General features: G+C 54.6%; 1 protein-coding gene across 1 annotated transcript; it reads right to left on the minus strand.

Moving 5' to 3' along the window:
- Positions 1–445: 445 nt before the first annotated feature.
- On the minus strand, positions 446–4,784 carry S1PR1 (sphingosine-1-phosphate receptor 1). The gene is made up of 2 exons (XM_045817101.1): positions 4,636–4,784; positions 446–3,103 (listed from the first exon to the last, which is right to left on the minus strand). The coding sequence occupies exon 2, from the start codon at positions 2,938–2,940 to the stop codon at positions 1,795–1,797; it is 1,146 nt and encodes a 381-aa protein (XP_045673057.1). The 5' UTR covers positions 2,941–3,103; positions 4,636–4,784; the 3' UTR covers positions 446–1,794.
- Positions 4,785–24,493: the final 19,709 nt, after the last annotated feature.

Here is a 24,493-nt window from a genome sequence, read left to right on the forward strand (position 1 = left end):
TCACTCTTTGCTGCGCTCAGGTTCACATATTGAAGTTTCTCTTCCTGAAAGGGTGGTTTTTTTAAACAAACCACATGCTTTAAAGTGTTTTTAAAGATTTTATTTATTTATTTTCAGAGGGAGGGGCAGGGAGGGGGAAAGAGAGGCACAGAAATGTCAATGTGTGGTTGCCTCTCACGCGCCACACATACCAGGGACCTGGCCCGCAACCCAGGCATGTGCCCTGACTGGGAATTGAACCGGCAGACCTTTGGTTCACAGGCCGGTGCGCAGTCCACTGAGCCACACCAGCCAGGACACGTTTTTTTTTTTATAGCCTGGTTTGTTAAGATAAAAATCATTTAAACAGTAACAGGCATTTGCCCCTGACTTTGATTCTAAGGAGCCACGGAATGAAATAGAAGTTCTTGATCATTATTTTTAAAATACTCTTCACAAAGGACTCTTTTAAAAAATCAGTTTATTAATGTTTAAAAGTTGATAAAGCTATGTGCAAAATGATCCACAAAAGTCAGAAACCTATTAAATACTTTTTTTTAAAAAAGACATTTCTTGGTTTAATTGCACTGAAAACCATTCTAAACAAACAGCAATGTATTTTTATTCTTTGTAACATTTACACTCCTGTTCCATGAACTATGGAATGAGTTGGAAAATTCCTCGTGTCCCCGTCAGTTAAAGTAATGCTTTAAAGGGCACAAAAAGGGTGATGATCCTTTCTTTAGAAGTACACATTCACTGGTGTTAACACAGGTTAGAAAAACCCAATGAAATGCTGAAACAAATACATTCAAAGATCATGAAAAACGCTTGGAACACAGCCAAATCCAACCGTCCCATTGCAGTGACCCACACCACACTCTGAAATGACAACATCAACGAAAGTGCCAAAGACGGATGTGGCAGGCATGAGGCGAACTCATCAGCGAATCCCTCTCAGTTCACCAAGTCCGCCCCTCGGTCCCTTTTCACCATGTTTTGTGCCTTTGTTTCTCCCAGGACGCCCGGGACCCTGGCTGATACCGTTTCGATGAGCTGGGCTTCCCTGGGCAGATTCCAGCCACAAGGGCAGGGTACTGTGACACATTCCATTGTACAGATGTCCACAAAAACATCAAAGTGACTACAACCAAATTCCAAAAAAACAGATCCAGGTTTCGTGGAAACTTTGGCCTCAGCAAATGAAACTGCCAGACACGGCAAACTGTCCCCTCTGAGTCTGCCTCCTGGACTCCGCCCATCAGCTGTGGACGCTGGAGAAACGGGCCGTGCCACACCCCCGGGGCCCCACCGGCCGCCAGGTAGGGGAAGGGGAAGGGGAAGGGAGGGTGGGCTCTGGAGCATTGCCAGAGAAGCAGAAGGGCGCACACTCACGTGGCTGGAAACTGAAGTGAAAGGTGACATCTCCTCTTCAAAGCTCCAGACGGCCACTCCCACAAGGGGCCCTTGGTCTTTGAGGAGGGCCAAGGGAGCCCCTTGGGGCATGTGACAAGGCTAGACCTTTGGCTCAGTGCAAAATCAAGGCTCCGGTGCGGGGAGGAAACAGACTCCTGGGCTCGGACCTGCTCTCCACCCTTCCCCAGTGCATTGTTCACAGGACTGACTGTACCCAGGACCCCACCCGGCAGGCAGGCAGGCAGGCAGGCAGGTGGGCAGGCGCGTCTTCCTCTCCCACCCTCCCTGGCTCCGCAGCTCCTCCCCCGCAGCACTGAGGCACAGAGACGTTTCCCAAACCCTGGGTGGTGGGCGACCATGCAAGAAAGAACACTCCCCACGGGTCAGCAGCTTCCGGCGTTAGGAAGAAGAGTTGACGTTCCCAGAGGACATGATGGTCTCCGGGTTGTCCCCATCGTCCTTCTGGGGGTGGGACGAGTTGTCCGACTTGCTGCGGCTGAATTCCACGCCGGCGACGATGGGGCGCTTGAACTTGCCCGCCGCCTCCCCACGGGGCCACTTGCAGCAGGACAGGATCCGGATGAAGGCGCGGCGCATCTCCTTGTTGGTCAAGGTGTAGATGATGGGGTTGGTGCCCGAGTTGAGCACCGCCAGCACGAGGAAGTACTCCGCCTTGAAGAGGATGTCGCAGGTGTTCACCTTGCAGCCCACATCCAGCAGAAGCAGGATGAACAGCGGCGCCCAGCAGGCGATGAAGACGCTCAGCACGATGATCACCGTCTTGAGCAGCGCCAGCGACTTCTCCGAGCTGCGGCTGGTCTTGGACGCGTTCTTGCGGAAGGTGAGGCGGCGGCTGCGAGTCCGGACCAGCGAGTAGATCCTGCAGTAGAGGATGACGATGGAGAGCAGCAGCACGGTGAAGACCGTGGTGCAGAAGAGGATATAGTGCTTGTGGTAGAGCGGCAGCACGGTGGAGCAGCCGGGCAGCGCGCCCACGCAGTTCCAGCCCATGAGCGGCAGGCCGCCCAGCACCAGCGAGATGACCCAGCAGGCGCTGATGAGCAGGAAGGAGCGGCAGCTGTTGCTGTCGTTGTGCAGCTTCATCTTCAGCATGGTGATGTAGCGCTCGATGGCGATGGCCAGCAGGCTGAACACGGACGCGGACAGGGCCACGAACATGCTCCCCTCCCGCAGGAACCACTGAACGGGCGTCAGCTTGTAGGTGTTGGCCCCGGAGAAGAGCAGGTTGATGACGTAGGCCACCCCGGCCAGCAGGTCTGAGAGGGCCAGGTTGCCGATGAAATAGTACATGGGCCGGTGGAACTTCTTGGTTTTCCAGATGGTCAGCAGGACGAAGATGTTCTCCACGATGATGAAGCTGCAGATGAGAATGAACACCACCGAGGTCACCTTGAGGCCGCTCTCCTCTGCTCCAAGTTTCAGCTTTCCCGTGTAGTTGTAATGCCGGACGATGACGTCATAGTTGACGTAGTCGGAGACCGAGCGGCGGAGGGCCTTGACCAGCGGCGAGCCGGTGGGCCCCATGCTGCGCTCCGCGTCCCCAGGCGCCCGGGTGGCAGTGCTCCACCGAGAACGCTAGAGGGCAGGGCGAGGCGGAGAGAGAGCCTGCTGCTGGCCGTCGGTGCTTCAGCGGGGGAGATCCAGGCTTCCCGAGGATCTGGGCTGCAGAGGTCTCGGGAACCGCAGCCTTAAACGAGTTACAAAGAGAGTCCGAGTCAGGGAAAAAAGCCACAGCACACTGGCACAATCCACCCGAGCTAAGGGCACTGCTCCAGCTTCGTGGACTTGCTTTAAGGAAACGTGGGGAGGGAGGGCGCGGGGAGAGGGATTTTTTTTTTTTAAATAATCACATTCTTATCTCTTGCAAAAAAGAAATGGTTTTAAAAATAGGAAAAAGGAAGAAGGGGACGAAAGATTAGGAGAATGACCACCAACCAAAACTCGCCCCAACTGAAAACTCCAACCTGACAAAAACTCTCCCTGGGGTCACGTCCACTCCAAAGAAAATGGGAAAAATGGAGAAACGAGACCCTCCGACCCCACTCCCTCCCTCTCCCTCTCCTCCCCCCACCCGGCCAGCAGCATTCCCAGGCTTCTAGGAGGAGACCCCACCGCTCCAATGAGGTGGGGGCGCACATCTCTGCACACCGCTGCCATCCGGCTCAGGGAGACCAGAAACCTCTCCTAACTGTCCTGCCAGAAATGAGACAGGCGTGAAAGTCATTTGACAGCTAAAACATGTTGGGGCTCTATTAATAACTCCACAGCAGGTGTGTCTGGGGTTCGAGGGCGCTTCTTGCTCTGGGTGGCCGAGCCTGCTCTGGCCTAGAGATAAACAGGAACCGCCGGGCAACTGCCCTTCCTTTCTTCTTTTTCTCATCCCCAATGCAAGAACATCTATCTACAGCAGCCCGGCAAAAACCATTTGTGAGAGACTGTAATAAACCCCCTCAGTTTTGGAAACTCCTTGATTGTATGAGGAGTATTTTTAGTTAACGTGGCTATCGCCGACACAGAGAAGCTATCCTCCCCGCGCCCCCCTCCCTCACCCCCCAACAATGCATGTCTCTGCATTCCTGACGCCCAGCGCAAAGCTGCCCTGCAGAAACTCACAGGAGAGCTGCCCGGAGCAGTTCCATTTGCCGCCCTCCCCCAGCACGTCGCCTCCCCCGCAGAGCTCTACAAAGTGTGGAGGGACCTGGCTGTGGCCTTCGTTAGCAGAGGTCTACTTGTAAGTTGTTTAGGTGGTGCCAGGTGCGGCGGCGGCAGTGGGGTCGAAGTGGAGGAATGGGGGTGAGGGCGCTCCCACCCATCCCGGGACAGCAGAAGCTCTGGCGCCGCGAGCTCCGCCGGCCCGCAAGTGCGAGTCTCAGCCCTAACCCCTCCTCCCCCAATATTCTTTGTCTTTAGGATTTCCAGAAATAAGCGCCTTCCCTCCTTCCCCTCCGGCCAAGCGCAGCTTCCACTACCTCCTACCGCCAGTCGGTTCTACCATTGGGACTTGACCCTTTTCCAAACTCCATAAATCACCAGTGCCCAAGAGCAACCCGACCGTGCCGGGTTCCTCCGTTGCCCAGAATGGTACGTTTTCATCGCCCAGCGATGGGTGCTCGGAAAGTTTTTGTTTTGCTTGGTTCCGATCTAACAGTGCGTTTGGGACCCCCGAAGCCCTCCAGCCACGCAGCGCCCCCAGCCCGGGCCTCCGCCCCGCGCCCCTACCTCGCTCAGGCGGGATGGAGTGGCACTCGGAGAGCTGTGGGTCCGCGCTGCTCGCCCGTCATCTTGCTGCTGCCCGCGCCTGACAGCGGCGCTCGGCACTTGTGGAGTCGGGGTCCCCTCCTCCCCAACCGCCCTCCCCATTGGCCCGCCTGGGCGCCGTAGCGGAGGGGGCGGAGCGCCAGCCCAAGGGGGCGGGCCCCTTGGGAAGGACCTGGGAGAGCTTCTGCCCCAATCTCCCGCACCCACTGCCCGAGTCGGCTGCACCGTCCAGGCAAGGTGTGGGGCAGAAGTGCCCCTCCCCCAACAACCACCAGAAAGAAGAAAAAAACACACAACAGAAGGGGCGGAGCCTGGTGCCCCCTGGGTTCTAATTATAAGTCGCGCCCACGCCCGGCTGGCAGTGGCTCCAGCGCTGCAGACCACTCTCCCGAGCCTTGGGGAGGAGCGGAGGTGGAAGGCCTTTGGGAACTTTTTTCGCCCCCGGAGAAGTCCTGGGGCTCAGAAGACCGCCGGCATCTCGAAGCTCGCCTCTCTGGCCCCCGCCCCCGCAGCTCTTGGGGGTTCGGTGTCCTGAGATCGCGGCCCGGCGCCGCGGGCCGCTGCTGCGCAGTCGCAGTCGCGGGAAACGGGACCCCGGCCGCGCTCCGGGGAACAGGCTGAGAAGCGGCTACGGGAGGCCTGGGAGGTGAGGGACCGGGGAAGGGACCCCCGGGACGTGCCTCCACTTCTCACCTCCACTCCCACCCCCATCCCAACGCTGTCTCGAAACTTGAGGTCCACGGGCCAGAAAGTGGCTTTCCCGGGGCGCAGGGTGAGATGGGCCAGCGGCGGTCAGGCAAGCTGCTGCTGGGGGTTCCCCCCCCACGGCTGAGCGCCAGGCCGGTTAGGGTGCCCCAGATTCTGGCCGACGCTGAGAGGCCTCTCCGGAGGTGGGCAGGCAGCTGCTTGGCCAGCGCGGGCAGCTCAGGAAGTTCCGAAGGGGAAGAGCCCCGGGGGCCCGGTTTGGGGCTGGTGCCCTTTCCCTTTCTGGTGGGAAGGCGTTCCCAAATGTCAGGGCACGCACCTCGCCCACTTTTCTGCCACTTAGATGCCCCTTCTGAACCTGAGCGTGAGAGGCACTGGCCTTGGTCAGCTCCGGCTGTGTGACCAGCTCCAGGCCCTCCCGCCCTGCCCTGCCCCGCTGCTGCGAGACAGTCCCACCCAGGGCCTGGTCGACACCGGCCTTTCATCCCTGCAGATGCGAGGGCAAAACTCTGCTGTGCAGTTTCCCCTGACAGGCACGCCCTGTACCTGAATGACTCAGAACGGGCTGCATGAATCAACAACAGACCCCCAGCGTCTGGGATTTCATGAGTTTGCAAAAGAAAAAGCCAAGTGTGAGTTAATTCACAGCTCCCTGAAAGCCTTCCTCAACCGTTGAGCCCTTACCCACAAATTCAACAGCACCTTGCACGAAACCTAGAAACAAAGCAGGGGTCCTCTAGACGCTGAAGGAACTGCGCTGATTGGGTTTGAGGGCGTGTTTCATTTTCAAAAAAGGTGTCAGCCCAGCACCGGCAACGTGGGGACGTGTCAAACTCCACCCCACCCACTAGCTGAAAAGTTCTTCAAGGGCGCCACATGCACACCCGGCCGGTGTCAGGTGGGTCTGATTATCTAATCTAACACCGCAGCGCTGCCAAGAGCCCTTTCGTTCCTGATTTCATTGAGGGAACTGCCCCCTCATGAGGCTTCCATCCCAGCTAGCGAGCGGCAGAGCCGGGCTCCAAAACTGAAACACTGCGGAGGCCAGGCTCCCGGGTCACCAGGCTTCGGCCGATAAACAAACGGCAAAGGAACAGAAAGGGGGACAGAACGATAGCTTTCAAGTGTAGGATGGGTACTAATGTCCCGCCGACACGTGTCTACGAAATGGGTCCCAAGATACGCGAGTGAATGCCTTTTAGAACGACTTTAAAAGGACCCCCTGACTGAAAATCTGTTACGCAAAACTTGCAGCAAAAGCGTGCTAATGAATGTCCCTTTGCTTTTCACCACGAAGCATCATCTTTTGGCTGGAATGTTTTATAAGCGTCATTTTCACCATGTTTTTATTAGTACGACTTTTTTTTTTTAAGTTGTAGGTCCGCAGCACAGTTGAGTGGCAGGTACAGAGGTGGTTCTCCACGTGCTCTCTGCCCCTGCCGGACACGGCCTCCCCGCTGTCAACATCCCTCGCTAGCAGCCTGGTGCACTTGTCACAACCAACCGACCTACAGGGTCACATCAGCGTCACCCAGAGTCCGAGGCTCACCTTGGGGCTCACTCTTGACCTTGAGCCTTCTGTGGGTTTGGACAAATGCTTGATGACACGTGCCCATCAGGGTGGCATCATTACTCTCGGGAGAGCCACTGAGAACTGCTTCCTCAGGCTCTCTCCCAGCTGCCGGCCGGGCCCCCTCTCCGACGCTGCCCGGAAGCCGTGCCCACGTTCCTGCCTGACTGCCCACAGCACCCAGGTTACATTGAGGGGTCACATTGTCCCCTCAGGGGACCAGGTCACACTGAGGGGGACCAGATCACACTGAGGGGGCCCTACTCCGAATTCTGGGCATCAGAGCAGCTGGGCTGTTCTTTATGCAGGCTCAGTCTCTCTCTTTGAGGCTCTCGCCAGAGGAAGTACCATCCAACATTTGGAACATGTACTAAAACAAAAGAAAAAAACGATCATCGGTTGCTGAAGTGCAGTTCGATGCAGTGGGGAGAGCTGTCATTTTATTCGAGAAGTCCAGCAACCCTCCTCGCTTTCCTAAGTGTGCCAGTCACTCTTCAGCTTCCTCTGCTCCCGCCTCCCCGGGAAGGAGCCCAGCCCCCTTCCTCAGTGTTTTACAGAAGAACCAGCGTCCTGCCTCCTGGAGACACCACCACCACTGATTCAGCGAGCTTCCCCCGCTCCAGCTCGGCAGTGACCTCCCTCCACGGGGCTGCTGCTTCCCAGCGCAGACTCTGGCCCATGGCCACGGGCTGCGCACCGCGCCCGCCCCCCCCCCCACCTGCCACACACACAGCTTTCTAAGACTCACACCGGTGCTTCCAGCGCTCTCCTGTGGTGTCCGTGCCTGGCCTCTGGTGACTCTTTTCCTCCAACTCACATTAACATTTGTGTGTTTTCCTCGATCAAAAACTCACTGTCTTCCTCGTGTCCTAGGTCCCCGTAGAGATCTCCCTTCTCTTATTTGCCAGCATTTGAACTGCCTGGTGGGGCAGACGGGCTTGGGATCAGCCCTCGCGCTGCCGGCTCCCGGCCACGTGACTTGGAGCGAGCTCCCTGAACTCCTTTGCGCCCCGGTGTCCTCGTCCCTCAATGGCGTGCTGGCATCTCCCTCCGGCCGCCCCGGGGAGGGACACAGAGCTCCGTGGGTGTGAAGAACCCTCTGCAGTAGGGACAAAGGGCTTCCCCTTCCTCCCACGCCTCCGTCCCTGACTCTGTCACAGTCGTCGCTTCATTATCCACTTTCCATCTTTCCATCCACTTCCTTTCCCATTTTCAAATTAAATTATTGTTAGTAAAATTAATACGTGCACACGGTTAACAAAATCAAATAGCACAAAGCTTGCAGGGAAGACCGTCTGTCCTCAGGGGCCCCCTGGCCCTTGGACCTTCCCAAAAGGCTCTAAGTCTCGTATTTCAGATCTCTTTTCCTTGGTTACCAGTGTTCAACAGCACCTGTAGATTCTCTGCCATGTGGAAGGATTAAACTCACTCATCCTTAAGAGGACACTGCTTGTGTTAATAAACTTCCTAAATCTTCGCATGTCTGATGTTGTCAAGCTCCAGTGTTTCCACTCGACTAATAATATTTTTGGCTGGAGGTAGAGTTATAGGTTGAAACTTTCCCTGAGAAATTGGAATGCACTGCTGCCTTGCCTTTTAACACCGGGGCCCCCGATGAAAGGTCTAAAGCTACTCTGTCTGATTCCACAGCTCCGCACGTGACTCCTTTTTCCTTCTCCAGATTTCTTAACTCTTCTTTCTCCACAGCGGGCAGGACTGCGCTCTGAGACGCCTTGCTTTTCCAAGCTTTGTCCTAGACAGACAAGGACCCTTTTTGGTGTGGAAATCTCTGGAAATTATGTCTCCAATAAGTTCATCTTCTCTGGTTTTCCATCCTGTCATTCTGAAACTACCCCCCATGTGGATTATGGACCATCTGGGCTGATTTTTAAATTCCCTCACATGTATTTACTTTTATTTTCTATGCCTTTAACTTTTTCTGACTTCTGGGAGATTTGTTAACTTTATCTTTCAACTCTTCAATGAATACCTTACTTTCTGTTATCCCACTTTTAATTCTCAATTAAACATTCATTTGTTTTCCAAAATGGCATCGCTACTGTGAGAGGCAAATGAACCTGGAAGCTGGTGTAGCGGAAGCTTCCGAGTGTCGTGTCCCAGGTCCTGAAAGGGGCCTAACAAGATGCCCCCGCAGTGATGGAAACATTAGAAGTAAGTTATTTGAACCACAGTTGGCAGCAATGACTGTCTTCCCAACAGGAAGTGTCCTCTGTGTGGTCATGATTTTGGAGTCACTCTAGGCATTTTTGGAATCTGGCTGAGGGGAAGTCAACTTTGGGCTACATTTAGATCGCTTTGAAAAGGATATGCCACCCTGGGCAGGTAGCTAGGTAGGTTGGAGTGTCGTCCCAACTCACCAAGGTTGTGGGTTCAATCCCCAGTCAGGGTTATGAAAAACTAAAACAAAAAGCTATGTGCCATGGCTACTTTGTACTATTACAAGCCAACCTACAAGGACCCTTGACCATCAGTATCTTTAGGGTCTTTTTCTTTTTGGATATTCATTTATCCAGAAGAAAAAAATCTGCACTCTCCTTTCCAGAAGATTCGGACTCGGCTGCAGCATCCTGGGAGGACAGTGAGGGGGCGGAGCCGGGCTCTGCCACCCTGCGCCGTGGACTTCCAATGCACCCTCCCGTTTTGGCCTCGGTGGTCACCCTGTCTTCTACCCAGTGTGGGAGAGACAGGGCTGGGCCAGGTCCTGGTGGGGCGTGGCGCGGAGAGGGAAGGAGTCTCACCGCTTCTAATGCAGGCTTCATTGTCACCCTAACTTTCAACCCCACTGTCAGATGGACCTAAAGCTCCCAGTGCCAGGCCCGCCCGGGGTTCTGTGCAGCGACTCGGCCTGCGCCTGGGCACCCCCACCTCGACCTAGTCTTCAGCTTTCTTAACTCCACTAACACCATTAAGTCTCATCCCTCTGCTTTTCAGTTTCCAAAATGCTGTTGCTGCCACTTCTTGCCTTTTCTTTCTTTGTTTAAGCAAACAAACAACAAGAATCTCTTCACTATTGTGTGTGACGCGTGGGGCGAGAGGAAGTGAAAGTGTTCAATGCACCATCTCTGAACTGAGGTCATTTCCATATTTCTCCTACACCCAGGCAGGCTGCTTATGCTGCAACTGGTTCTCTTGAACTTGACCTTTCTAAGGACGCCATGACTCCCTGACCAGCTGAGCCAGGGGCTCCTCGGTCCCCTTTCCGGGAGCTTTCTGTAATAGTTGACGCTGTTGACTACGCCTAGTTGAAACTCAGAACTCGGCCCTCTGCTCTTCCGTCACCCCGCCCCAGCACGCACTGCCTTCTCCCTCAGATGGCACTTTCTCCACACCCTTAACCAACTTCTCTTCTGTATTATCTTAAATACCCTGTTCTAGAGTGGAAATAATGACACAGCTTACGTTAAGTGCCAGGCACTGTCCTAAATGAGCATGTGGTATGTAATTTGTTTATCTCTACAATTCTACAAGCGGGGTCCTATTGCCCATTCTACAGGTGAAGAAACCGAGGCTCAGGAAGCTTCAGTAGCTTGGCCCACGTGCCCGCTCTCCCACTGTGCGCACTGCCTCTCTAAGGCCACGTCCCCGTCTGCCGTCCTATCCGCTCACCCCCCGCTGGTTTTCTCACCTGCTCCGAGGGCCTTCTAGTCGCGGTGTGCAGACGCCCTGCACTTGCATCTCAGCTCTGTGCTTTCCCCCGCCCTCCAGCCTCAGCCCGAAGAGCCCCTGCAGACCCGCCTCTGCGTGTATCGCACGCGCCCCAAGATCGGAACCTCCGAGGCCACCGCGTGGTTTCTGCCCTTCCCTTCTCAGGCCCACGGGGCCTGTGGCCGTCACACACCCCTCCGTGGTGTCTCCCCTCCGCTCCTCAGTGAGACTAGACCTGAGACCCCATTCGGGCCACCCCTTCTCATCGCCCGTGTCAAATTGGCCACCAACTGCGTCCGCTGAAGGAGCTTCTAAATGCACTTCCTCACCTCCTTCCACTGTCACTGTCACTGCCAGGTGCCCACCCCACACTGAGAACAGCCTCCTTCGGGCTGGTCTGGGCTCCCGTAGGCCACACCGCCATCTGCAGGTGGGCTCCACGGGAGGGCGGGGCTGCCTCCCACGAGGAAAGGGTGGCAGGACCGGGTGAGAGCCATCTCATGCACCTGTTCAAGGAGCAAGAACCGCCTGCCAGGACGAACTAGGGGAAGGCGATCCTGAGGCCGCAGAGAGAAAAGTGGAGATGTGTGTGCTCACTCAGCGGTGCTTCCCTGACAGAGCACCCGCTCTGGACCAGCCGGCCTTCTTTCAGGCGGGGACCGCAGCCGCGGAGGAGACGTCCCATCCCTGCAGGGAAGACCGACCGTAAAGAAACAAACACAGAGCACGTAAGGACGTATCAGCAGGCGATGGGTCCCACGCTGAGCACTGACACAGGACGACGTGACCTTGCGTTGTCCCACTGGGTGGCCAGGCTGGGCTTCTCTGAGCGAGTGGCCTCGGATACGGGCACACTCTGTGGGTTCGGGGGTCCCCCTACCTCAGCGTCTGGACGGCCAGAGACGGCCCAGCTCCTAGTGAGGAGGGCGGGAGCCCTGGGTCCCACCCAGGGGACCCACCCAGGGGCCTGCGGCGAGTCCCCACCCCTCTCTGGGCCTCTAAGGCCTTGCCCATCCCCAGCACTCGGCCACCGGCCTTCCGGGTCCTGCTTCCCGACAAAAATCGTCCGTCACTGTGACTTCTCTCCTTCCGACTCAGGACCAGCAAACAAATGCTTGCAAGTGCCTACGGGATCTTAACACATTCGCTCTGCATCCTTCCCCCCCCCCCCACCCTCCCCAGTCCATTCTAACTCTCACAGAACGCATTGTTTGTCATTGTTAAAAATCCCCTTCCTGCCGCAGGAGGGGAGCTGATCGTCGGCGGCACGGGAACAAACAGAGCATCTTGGGTGCGTTCCCACGATCAGCCAGAATTCCCGGCCCCTGGAGCTTTGTCTCTGTCGCTAAATTTAAACCGCTGGAAACTGAGGACTTCTGGAAGGTCACGTGGTGACCATGCTCCTGGCTGTCTCGCTTATTTGAAATGAGCATCTGTTTGGAGCAACACAAAGAACAATCACTGAAGCTTGTTATTTAACTGCACTCAGAAGTGATCACGTGCCCACGCGGGCCTTTCAACGCCCTGTTTCCTCTTTCTAGAACGTTCTTCGCGGACGGCTCACACCCTCCCTCCATGCAGGTCGCCCTCAGATCAAAAAATGTCAGCGGCTCAGAGAGGCCAGTCGGTCCCCGGTCTGAAAACACACACTTCCTCTCTACCCTCTACCTCCTTAAACCTGCTCCACTCTGTTACAGCACTCACATCAGCAGCAGCAGCACATGCTCAGTGTGCAGTTTGTGTGTCTGCTCCCGCCAGGGTGCAAACTCTGCAAGTGAGTGGTTGTGTCGGTGGCCGGGAGGGGTCCCCGGGAGACAGCGGTCACTCAAACACCTGCTGAGCTAGTGAGGGAAAGCCACAGAAAGTCAGCGCTGTTTCTTGCTCCTTAAACATCGAAGGACTTGGATCCGACCTTTGGCATCTCTGGGCCACGCTGGAAGAAGAAGAGTTTTCTTGGGCCACACGTTAAATACATGGTAACAATCACACACACAAAATCTCACGATGTTTTAGGTAAATTTACGATCCTGTGTTGGGCCGCATTCATAGACACCCTGGGCCACAGGCTGGACGCCCCTGGTTAAAGGTTCCCCAGAAGCGTCTATGGCCCCTCCAACACCCTGAAAAGAAGAGATGGAGGCTGAATTACCGCAAAAGTTCTGTCAACTTGGGGGAAGAAATCGGTCAAACTGGCTATTCACCACTGCGTGCAAAAAAATAACCGCTGGGTGCTTGGTAAGAGGCTTCACCGCCACCGGCTCGACTTCAGGTCAAACGGCGTGGAGTCTCCCACTGCATCTGGGGCCGGCTCTCTCCCCGGCCCCTCCTGTTTCCCTCGCGCCTTCCCTGCCTGTGCTCTGCAGACGGAGCACGTCGAGGAGGCTTTAGTTACGTGCTGACCCGACGCACAGACTCAGGTGCTAACCCTGCTGAGGATATGGAATCGCTGGTCTTCACGGGCTCACGGGCTCAACTGAGAGAGGAACCCGTCCGCGCAGCACCACCCACCCCCGGCCTCCCCTGCGGCCGTGTGTGCCCAGGGAGCCTGCGTCCTTGTGGCCCCAGGTCCTGAGACCGTGCCTTCCTGCCCCGACTGCCGGCAGGAGGGCCCAGCCCCCGAGCCCCAGCGGTCTGAAACAGGGCCCCCGAATCCTTGCAGCCCTCACGCAGGGATGGAAACAGAGTGGGGGGAACTCATTTCAAAACTGCTAGCAGTTTTCTGGGGAATTTGATGCGTGATACATATTTGAGTCAGAGTCTCTTTTATTCTTGAAAAACCATCAAAATAAGCCCTTCGGTTATGCAAATGAAAAGTTAAAGCCCAGGAAAGACCACTTTTGAGAAGCCGGCGTTAGTGAAACTCCATCACCACAGAGTCAAAACAAATCAGTGAAAGTAGCCTGGGTAATCTCTAACCCAGTGCCCCAGACGCCTCAGCCCCGACCGGGGCGCAGTGGTTCCTCTCCCACAAAGCCGCCACGCTGCCCGGCCACCCTTCACGACCTCCCTCCTCGCAGGGCTGCGAGGACGATGTCATTAGTCACCAGGGTCACCTGGATGGTCCAGGCCGGGGCAGGCCCCGCCAGTTCTGTGACCGAAACCCAACCTGTCCAGGTCTCTCTCTGCCCACGGCGGCCCGGCCCTGCGTCTGCGCTGTGGTCGCCTCTCGCTGAGTCACTGTTTCTTCAGCTTCCACACCTGCTCCTCTGAGTCCGTTCTCCACAAGAGAACCGGGAGGAGACGGGCTATTGCTTTTGCTCTTTAACTTGGTAATTCCATTTTTTTTTTAAATGAATAAACTTTATTTTTTCAGAGCGGCCTCAGGTTCAGAGCAACATTGAGTGGACGGTTGAGGAGATCCTGTGTGCCCTCTGACCCTGCACAAGCCTCCCCCCAACGCCAACATCCCCACAATGTTGGGACCCCCCCCAGGGGTCCATCCATTACAACCGATGACGCTACCCTGACGTCACTGCCACCCGAACTCCAGAGCTGGCGCTGAGGCTCACTCTGGGTGTTGTGCATTCTACGGTTTTGACAACTGTATCCGGACACGCACCTGCTGTGACAGGACGACGTGGAACTAGATGCCCTCTGGGCCCTGCCTGTCCATCCCCCCGCCCCGCCCACCCCTCACCCCTCACACCCACCCGTGTTTTCAGGGTCTCCGCACTCTTACCTCCCCCGGCACGGCCAATGGTTGGAATCAAACGGTGCTTAGTGTTTTCAGGTTGGCGTCATTCACGTAATAATATGCATTTTAGTGTTTCCGTGTCTTTTCACGGCTCGGCAGCTCACTTATTTTTGGCGTGGAGTAATATTCCGTCGTCCGGGTGCTCCACAGCGCATGCATCCACTCGCCACTGAAGGCCGTCCTGGCGCCTCCCAAGCTTTGACCAGCGGGAGCAAAGCTGCCGCCAGCATCTGCGGGCGGGTGTTTTGTGCAGACCGGGCAATCCGAGCGGGTCGACACCGAGAAGCACCACCGGTGGCTCACGTGGGGAGAACGTCTGTAAGAAACTGCCAGGCTGCCCTCCAAAGTGTCCGCTCACATCCTCACCAGCGTGCGGTGTTGTCGGTGTTCTGGGTGTTGGCTCTCCTACCCGGCGTGCGGGGGCACCTCCGGGTTGTTTTAACCGATCGTGTCCTAACACCTTCCATGGAGGGTGTGGAATACCTTTCCATACGCCGACTTGCCGTCGGTACGTCTTCCCTGGTGAGGTCTTCGTTCAGGTCTTTGGACCTTTTGTGATTGAGCTGTGCATTGTCTTACTGTTGAGTTTTTAGAGTTTGTTGTGTGTTTTGGATAACAGTCGTTCACCTGATACGTCTTTTGTGTGCACTTCATTCTAGTCTTCCCATTCTCGTGACAGGGCCGTGGAGTTTTTCACTTTAATGAAGTCCAGTTTATCAATGTGTTCTCCCATAGATCGTGCCCTTGATGTTGTGTCTAAAAAGCCACCATCATACCCAAAGTCACCTAGATTTTCTGCGCGTTACCCTCTTGGACTTCACAGCTTTTTTGCGTTTGACTTTCAGGCCTGCGATCCGTCTTCAGTTACTTGTGGTCGAGGGAAGCAAGGCCCACGTCGAGGTTCCTTCCTCTGCGCATGGACGTGCAGCCGCTCCAGCACCAGCTGCCGGAGAGACCGTCTGGCTCCCTTGGCTTTCATGTCAAAGGTCAGCCGAGCCTGTCTCCGGGCTCTCCCTTCCGCTGCATCCTCCCGTTTGCCTTTCCTTTCGCCAGGACCGTGCCGCATGCATCACTACAGACTTGCACTGACTCTTCAAGTCGGGTAGTGTCAAGCCTTCAACGGCAGTTTTGTAAAAACATTACTTCTGTTTTAAGAGGGTGCGCTGTGCAGAGGGTGTATTATAGAATTGTACACCGTAAATGCATTTCATTTTATTCACCAATGTCACCCCAGTGAAGTTGATTAAAAAAGTGAATTTGGGGAAAAAAATCCTTCAAAGCCTTCTTCTTGTTATTAGAGTGAAGTCCAAAATATTGAACAAGGCCTCCAAGGCCGTCTCTGAACCTCTCCATTTCTGTCCCCTCCTACCCTTCCTCACCTTTCATTCTCATCGAAGGATGTTCCTTTGCTTCTCAGAATGCCCCACGCCCTTGTGCACCTCAAGGCCTTCTCGCATGCTGTTTTCGTGGCAGGAAATGTTCCTGACAACTGTGCCCCACGCCAACCACCCTCCGCCCCAGGCTCACACCTTCATGTGTAGCCTTTGGTGCCACCTTAAACTCCGCCCTCCGGGAAGCCTTCCGCGAGCCTGCCGACTGGCCCAGGCGCCCACGGCCCATGCTTGCCTTTCACATGTATTCGCTTCTCTCTCTTTAGCACATATTAAATCACGATGGATTCTGCGTGTGTTGTTGTTTTGCAGGATGGGTATCCTACGAGGTCTTTTGCTCCATGAGGCCAGGGACCTACTGTGCTCTCCCGGGCACAAAGCCTGCCCCCGGCCAGGTGTGGGTAAGCACTAGCTGGGCAAGTGAGTGAGTGCGGCCATGATGACATCATCATCACGCACATGAGGACAAGACAAGTGTGTGCCCCAAGTGAACCCATCAGTCTTTTCCACACTAGAAGACATTCACAAGAACCAAACCGATATATAAACAATCATTTTTACCCATTTGCCTAGTAATTAGGTAACATAAGACGACATTTTATTTTGGGTTTTCTTGCTTGCAGAATGACTACAGCAATAATAAGAAGTCAAATAACATACCTTTTTTTCCCTCTGAAAGAGATACTCTGCAGAAAAGAAAATTATTATTCCTGATTATAATGCTGCTATTTGACCTCTGGGGCCTCCTGGCAAACAGCCCGTGAACTGCCCACCCACCAGCACTTTGTGGGCCACATGCAGAGCGGGCGGCCCTGCTGCCCGCAGAGACCGAGAGGAACCGGGCTGGTGAGAGGGTCCCTTGGTTCTCGCCTCACTCACCCTGTCACGCCTTTTATATTTTCCTTAGACACACGAATGCATAATCCCCACCAAGGTAACTGATCTTGGAAGGTGGGCACCACTGACTTATTTCTACTAAGGATTAAACTTACGTTGATACTACATGAAAATGCAGAGGCAACATTTACAGTTCTATTAAAGATTGTAAATGACCTTCAGGACTGTGAACTTGAGGAGGTGGAGGTTCAGCCAGCGCCCACTCAGGGTGCGTCCTTGGAACAGGATGTGGGAGGAGGAGCTGGTAAGGCTCGGTCTTGGGGGAGCTCTGAAAATCGCTAAGAATAAGGCCCTCTAACATCCATTCTCTGTCCAAGCTCCCTTAGCCGAACTTGCAGACCCAGAGAGCAGAATGGTGGTTACAGGAGGCGGTTAAGCCGGAGGTGGGGTGGGAGGAGTTTGGGGGGACATTGTTTGAGGGTACCAGCTGGCAACCTGAAGCCGAACAAGTCCTGGAGAGCCATGGCCCGGTGAGCACAGGCGACAACACTGCATCACAGACTTCAGAGTTGCTAAGAGACTACCTCTGAAACGTTCTCACCACAAAAAAGAAGTAACTGTGCGATGTGACAGGGTGTCAGCCAACAGTGCAGCGCTAATCATATCGCAACATGTAAATGTCCCCAAACTGCCACTTACATAACCTGAACTTATAAAGCATTGTATATCAATTGCATCTTAAAGTTGTTTAAAAAGCTCTTTAGATAAGGAGATAGTATGCAAAACTTCAGCTTAGCCGCACAGTAAATACCTTCCAACTATATTTCTATAACTGGGGTATAGAGATGGATTGATTCTTACTCAAATATTTTATTTATTCATTCACCCATTAAATATTTATTTAAACCCAAAATGTACCAGGTCCAGTTCTAGGTACTTGAGTAAAGCAGAAAAATATTCCTGCCCTTGTGGGGATTATAGCCTTGTAGGAGAAATATCCAATTAACCATCAATATCATAATAACTGAATTACATAGTGTTAATCTACTCAAAAACACTTATTGAGCACATACTGAAACCCAGCAGTAAACAAAACAGGCAGAGATCTCTACTCCTGTGTACTCCACTTTCTAGCAAGGGGAGGTATGTAACAAATATAATAAATAAATTACATATACATTAGAAATAGTTCAACATGGATGTAACAGACTTCCAGCCAAGATGGAGGCGTAGGTAGACACACTGTGCCTCCTCGCAGAACCAAAAGAAGGACAATAACAAATTTAAAAACAAAAAACAACCAGAACGGACAGAAAATCCAACTGTATGGAAGTCGAACAACCAAGGAGTTCAAGAAGACACATTCATCCAGACCAGCAGGAGGGGCAGAGACCAGAGCCTGGTGGGGAAGACACATGGCCAGGAGGCAGTTGGAGGACTGGGTGGACCCTCATTCGCTTGCAGACAAACTGGGAGGAACAACTGGGGAGTGAGACAGACCCGCAACCCAGGGCCCCAGCTTGGGGAAATAAAGCCTCAAACCTCTGACTGAAAACACCTGTGGGGGTTGCGGCAGTGGGAGAAACTCCCAGCCTCACAGGAGAGTTCTTTGGAGAGACCCACAGGGTCCTAGAATGTACACAGATGCACCCACCCAGACTCAGCACCAGAAGGGCCCAATTTGCTTGTGGGTAGTGGGGAAAGTGACGGAAAGCTGGCTGAGAGCTGGCATTGTTCCCTCTCGGACCCTCCCCCACATACAGCGTCACAATGCAGTGACGGTTGTGGGATGCCCCGTTCTGGTGAACAGCTAAGGTTCCGCCCCTTACACCATAACAGGCTACAGAGACAAAAAATGGCCCACATGGAAGAACAGATCAAAGCTCCAGAAAAAATACAACTAAGCAACGAAGAGAGAGCCAACCTATCAGGTGCACAGTTCAAAACACTGGTAATCAGGATGCTCACAGAATTGGTTGAATATAGTCACAAAATAGAGGGAAAAGTGAAGGCTATACTAAGTGAAATAAAGGAAAATGTACAGAGAACCAACAGTAATGGGAAGGAAACCGGTACTCAAATCAATGGTGTGGACCAGAAGTAAGAAAGAAACATTCAACCAGAAAAGAATGAAGAAAAAAGAATTCAATAAAATGAAGAGAAGCTTAGGAACCTCCAGGACATCTTTAAACATTCTAACATCCAAATCATAGGGGTGCCAGAAAGAGAAGAGGAAGAGCAAGAAGTTGAAAACTTATTTGAACAAATAATAAAAGAGAACTCCCCAATCTGGCAAAGGAAATAGACTTCCAGGAAGTCCAGGAAGCTCAGAGAGTCCCAAAGAAGTTGGACCCAAGGAAGCACACACCAAGGCACATCATAATTATGTTAGCCAAGATTAAAGAAAAGGAAAGAATCTTAAAAGCAGCAAGACGAAAGGAGAGTTACCTACAAAGGAGTGCCCATAAGACTATCAGCTGATTTCTCAAAAGAAACCTTGCAGTCAAGAAGGGGCTGGAAAGAAGTTTTGAAAGTCAAGAAAGGCAAGGACCTACATCCAAGATGACTCTATCCAGCAAAGCTTTCATTTAGAATGGAAGGGCAGATAAAGTGCTTCCCAGATAAGGTCAAATCAAAGGAGTTCATCATCACCACGCCCTTATTATATGAAATGTTAAAAGGACTTATCTAAGAAAAAATAGATTAAAAAATAACAGTAAGATGACAGCAAACTCACAGTTAACAACCACACCTAAAACAAAAACAAAAACAAACTAAGCAAACAACTAGAACAGGAACAGAACCACAGAAATGGAGATGACATGGAGGGTTATCAGCAGGGGAGTGGGAGCGGGAGAGGAGGGGGGAAGGTACACAGAATAAGCAGCAGAAATGGTAGGTAGGAAATACACTGGGGGAGGTTAAGAATAGTATGGGAAATGGAGAAGCCAAAGTACTTATATGTATGACCCATGGACATGAAGTAAACGGGGGGAATGCAGGTGGGAGGAGGTGTGCAGGGCAGAGGGGAATAAAGTGGGTGAAATGGGACAACTGTAATAGCATAATCAACAAAATATATTTTAAAAAAATACAAAAAGAAAGAGTTAAACCTAATAAATCTAATCTAAAACACATAAAATGGTTGAAATGTATATATTTTTCCTTTCAAAGGTCTCTAAGGTCTGCATACTAAGAGCAAAAACGTCTTACCTGTGAAAGACGTTTTCTGCCCGAAAAAGCGTCCAGTCACGAACTCTTTTTTATGAATAGGTGTCGTTGATCCACTCATTCCCCGAACAGGAGTCAAGTGCCGGCTTTGGCACATGACCGCGAAGGATCCCTCCACGCGCTCTCCCTCCGGGGCAAATACTTTACATTCGTCCAGGAACTTCCAGGGCAAGAGGGGATCAGAAAAAGCGTGCTCGCCCTCAAGGTAACAACTACTTTTTAAAGACTTTGTTTGTGGGTTGCTTTTTTTTGTTTTTTTGGGGGGTGGGTTTTTGTTTTTGTTTTTTTGTCCACCCAAAGGATCCTGAAATCCAAACTATTGCTTCTAACTGGAGGGATGAAGAAAAGGCAACAGGCTTTGCTGCTGCTGATGTTTGGTTTCCACGGTGATGAGGACGGCGCTGCTACGCTGTCCTCAACCAGGAAGAGCTCACCTGCCCACAGAGGGAGGTGTGGGGAACGGAACTCGGTCCCCCACTGCAGCAGCCCCTCGGGGCTGCCGGGTGCTGGGACGGTGGTTTCTGCAGGAATCTCCCAGAACCTGACTGCGGCTCTCTTTCAGCCCCAGGTTCATGTTCACCCTCTTTGTGTCCCCATGTCCAAACTGCAAAAATTATTTTGAAGAAATGACAAGGGACTCAAATGTTGGAAAATTTTTAGTTTCGGGGAAACAGCGAATAAGCCTAGTCATCAATGCACGTAAAGGCTGTTGTTCCGGGAACTGAAGGAGTGACCCACCCTGACTCGGGGAGACCATAAGCAGTCCCACCTTCGTGCCTGGGGCGGACTGCACGCCGGCCAGATGGTGTCGGGGCCGCTGTGCTCCAGGAGGAGAGCCCACCGCCCAGGACCCAGATGAAAGACCACCGCCCAGGGCCCAGATAAGGACCCTGGGCCCAGGGGCACAGATAAAGACCAGGAGCCCAGGGACACGGATGAAAGAATGCTGCAGCGCGTTATCTGAGTGACCTTTCCGCCGAATTCCAAACCCCTTACCTACGCTGTTCTTCTCCTTATAAAAAGAGTCAGTTTAAAATGGAATTTGAGACGGTCTGTTAGGGTCCAAACCCGCCGTCTTCTCAGATTGCTGGCCTTCTGAATAAAGCGCCCAGAAACATCCAATCCCCCCGGCTGGCGCAGCTCAGTGGATTGAGCGAGGGCTGCAAACCAAAGCATCGCAGGTTCGATTCCCAGTCAGGGCACATGCCTGGGTTGCAGGCCATGGCCCCCAGCAACCGCACATTGATGTTTCTCTCTCCCTCTCTTTCTCTCTCTCTCTCCCTCCCTTCCCTCCCTAAAAATAAATAAATAAAATCTTCAAAAAAGGAAAGTGTTAAATAACGTCTTCTAAAAGAACATTTAAAAAAAACATTCAATCCCTACCATTGCTTATTAGGTCTGGTAGGTGATGACAGGCAGCCCGAACGCTGGCTTTTCTGGTTTCAGAAGGAAAGGCACCACATCCAGGGCCTTCGGAAGTTGTGAAAGGCTCCAAAGACTTCTCTGGTGCCAACTGTCCTTTCAGCTGGCCTCACTTCTCCTCCCTCCCGCCCGGCCGTCACCCCGCTTTTCCTCGGGCAAACCTCCCCTCTGCATCCCACACACCAGGACCACAGTCCTGGGGCCCAGCGGCCTGGGCCGAGCCGGGAGCCGGGGCCCTCAGCCGCGCCAGGCCCGTGCTCCCGGGACTTGAACCTTGAGCAGGGCGGCGCAAGGTCAGAAAGGCTTTGTAGCCAAGACTTTCTGATGGCGGAACCCCGAAGAACGGGGTCCCCCAGTTGCTGCTTCCCTGAGCGGCCACCCTCATCCTCCCCGGAAAACCCCTGTCCCTCACATACGTCCGGGTGCTCTTCTGTTCTCTGCGACCAAGGAACCCTAAGCTACCTGCAGAAAAAGGCTGGAGACTGTGGTTTTGAAAAATCATTCGACCCTTTGAAATACATTTGTTGACAGTGGCAAAAATGAGAATTCATTTTGGTTTTCCTTAAGAATCACTCAGAAATGCACTCCCCGGGGCACGAAAGCACAGTCAAAATATATACGCAGTGAGCATAACTTTTCTCCATGTGTTTAGAAAAACCATAGTCTTATTTAAAAACATTAACGTGTCGATGCAAAACTGCTAATATGCAAGCGAGCGTTATAATGAATATAAACTTCTACGAGGCACTGAGAGCGGGAGTCAAAAATGCGCCAGGGTCCCAGCTGGACGGGGGAGCAGCTGCCACAGCGTCCCTACTGGAAACCCGCGAGGTGCGTGTAAGTGGGCCTGGACGCACACAGGTTGACATCTGCGCCAGAACAGTGTCTGCTCGTCCCCTCCGCACGTGGGCGCCCGCTCTTTGAGGGGACTCGAACCCTGGCTGGACACCCTGGCGCTCCGAGCACGGCTCAGCTTCCTGGCCTCGCTCCCCTAATCTGAGAAGAGGAAGGAACCAGACCCGCATTGCCGCTGTATCCACATTGCCTCCATCCCTCTCGCTTCACATTTTTTTCATTTCCGGCCCAGCGCAGTATCTGGCTGTTAGCAGGGAAGTTTTGCAAACTTCGGAATGTAGTACTGATGGTGAAAATGTGGCCAATTATCACAAAACAACACGAAGCTGACACGCTGTCCCTTTGTAGATCATGCTTCACAGCTTTCCCAAACTCTTTTGCACACCGTACCCGCCGGTTCCGAGCGAGACCCGGGCGGAGGAGGTCCCGCGAGGGCCCAGCGGAGAGACGGGGTGAAGAAGGGTTGGTCACCACGGAAGGGGCACTCAGAGGCTGCGGCGGAGGCAGGGGGTGAGCAGGAGTGGACAGGGACCCGAGGGCCAAGGGGTAGAGACTGTGTCCCCGGAGCCCCATGAAAACTCAGGGCAAGGGGGAGGGGCGGGAGCTGGTGCCCACGTGGGGGAGAAGGCGGACGACCCCGCTGCCCCTCTCCCCCACCCTCGGCCCTACTGCTCATGCCACGGGGAGCACTCGGCCCGGAGTCCTGCAGGGTGGTGGGGGGAGGGGGCGGCGACTGTGGGGCACGGAGACGAGCAGAGAAGGGGACAGGGGCGTCTGGGAAGAGCCGGAGGACACCCAGCCACACACGTCAACGCAGGACAGATCAGGCGCGGAGAGGTGAAGCGCCCGATTCGGTCTGCACAGCGCACGACCCCGATGCGAGGTCTGAATGCACACTCCCAGGCCCTCCAGAGCCCGTGCTGCCGTTAGTAGCCTCGACGCTGACGATGGAGGGGACCTCTGCTGCTGGGGTCAAACTGAGTATTTGTTTCAAGCTGAGCTACTCCGTGAGGGTCCCTGAGGAGGCCCTCGGTGGCGTCCCAAGGAGGACTGTCTCATCAACCCGGGGAGCCAACAGCAAGGACGGCTGCCCTGTCCCGGGGAGGCCCACAGGGAGCCACTGGGGTCACCAAGCAACTGCGGGGGGTAGGGGGGCAGGGGGGAGCCGGGGGTGGGAGGCCAGGCCACGAGGAGGGGCCGGAGGTGAGCAGGAGCTGGGCGGCTGCAGGCAGCCAGTGAGTGTCCATCTCCCTGTCTGGGAAGTCGGGTAGTGAACCTGAGCGTCGACTCACTGTTGGGGTGGAAACACCCAGGTCACAGGGCTGATAGGAGGACCGCGGGCGGCGTGCGTGACGAGCAGCTCTCACTAACAGTATCTCCCGGGGACGCTCTGAACGCGCTGCTGCTACCCAGGAGGGCGGGAGCGGGGGGGGGGGGGCGCCTCACACCCTCCTTTTACAGACTCCGGGGGGCGGCGCTGAGAGACCGGTTCGCCTGAGACCACCGCCAGGGCTGAGACCGCGTTTAGAGACGCGCACACGTCTCCCGCGTTAACACAGTCCGGGCCAAGACCCGGCTCCCGCAGTTTTCCGGGCGGGGTCTCCAGCCAGAAGCGTTTACAGTGCGCCCGCGCCCCCGCTTTCTCCAGCTCTTGCAGGCTGGGGCGAGGTGGGGACACCGGTTACACTTGTTTCCCAGGTTGCTGCGCGCCTCTTGCACCTGGCCCTCCGCGGTTGACATTTCGGGACCAGCACCGGCAGGGCTGCCGGTTTCCCGGGCAGCCCCGCGGCCCCGGAGGAATGCGGCCCTGGAGGAATGCGGCCCTGGAGGAATGCATCTCGCTCCAGGGCCCTGGTGGGTCTGGAATCCGGGGCCAGCCTTTATCAGGGACCATGGCTTTGATCTTAGAGGGCTGGCTTTGCGCCTAGAAGTCCTTGTGAGGATGGGGCTGCTGGACGTTGGGATGCGACCCACCCAGGAGCTGACTGTGCCCATTAGTAGGGGCCCAAACACAGCGTGGCCGGCAGAAGAGCCGGACGGGAAGGAGGGGCCGCAGCAGCAATGCTGAGGGAGCCAGGAGGTGTCACTGGACGGGACAGTGTGACGGTGCGCAGCCAGGAGAGCTCTGGAGGCGTCTGAAACGAGCCAGCAGCCCCTCTCACACCCGCCCTCCTCAGTCCCCCTTCAGGGCACCTGCGCGGCCCGCATGCCTGCCGCACGTCCCGCAGGAGAGAGCTCCCTGCAGGCAGAGATCACGTCACTGTTTCAAACAGCTGCCGTGGAATGTCCCCTGCCCCCTGCGGGCGTTGTCCTCCTTCACCTTGGACCCGGCACGAGGCTCAGCGAGCGTGACCGGGAGAATTCGCTCACCGGAGGGGCTCCGCCCCTTCCTGCCACTGCCGACCATGCTGCGTGCAGCCTCGGGACTCGCTCTCACCCCCGAGGCCG

This window comes from Phyllostomus hastatus, unplaced genomic scaffold (assembly GCF_019186645.2).
Source record: "Phyllostomus hastatus isolate PE091 unplaced genomic scaffold, TTU_PhHast_1.1 phas_scaffold_216, whole genome shotgun sequence".
Taxonomy (NCBI): Eukaryota; Metazoa; Chordata; class Mammalia; order Chiroptera; family Phyllostomidae; genus Phyllostomus; species Phyllostomus hastatus.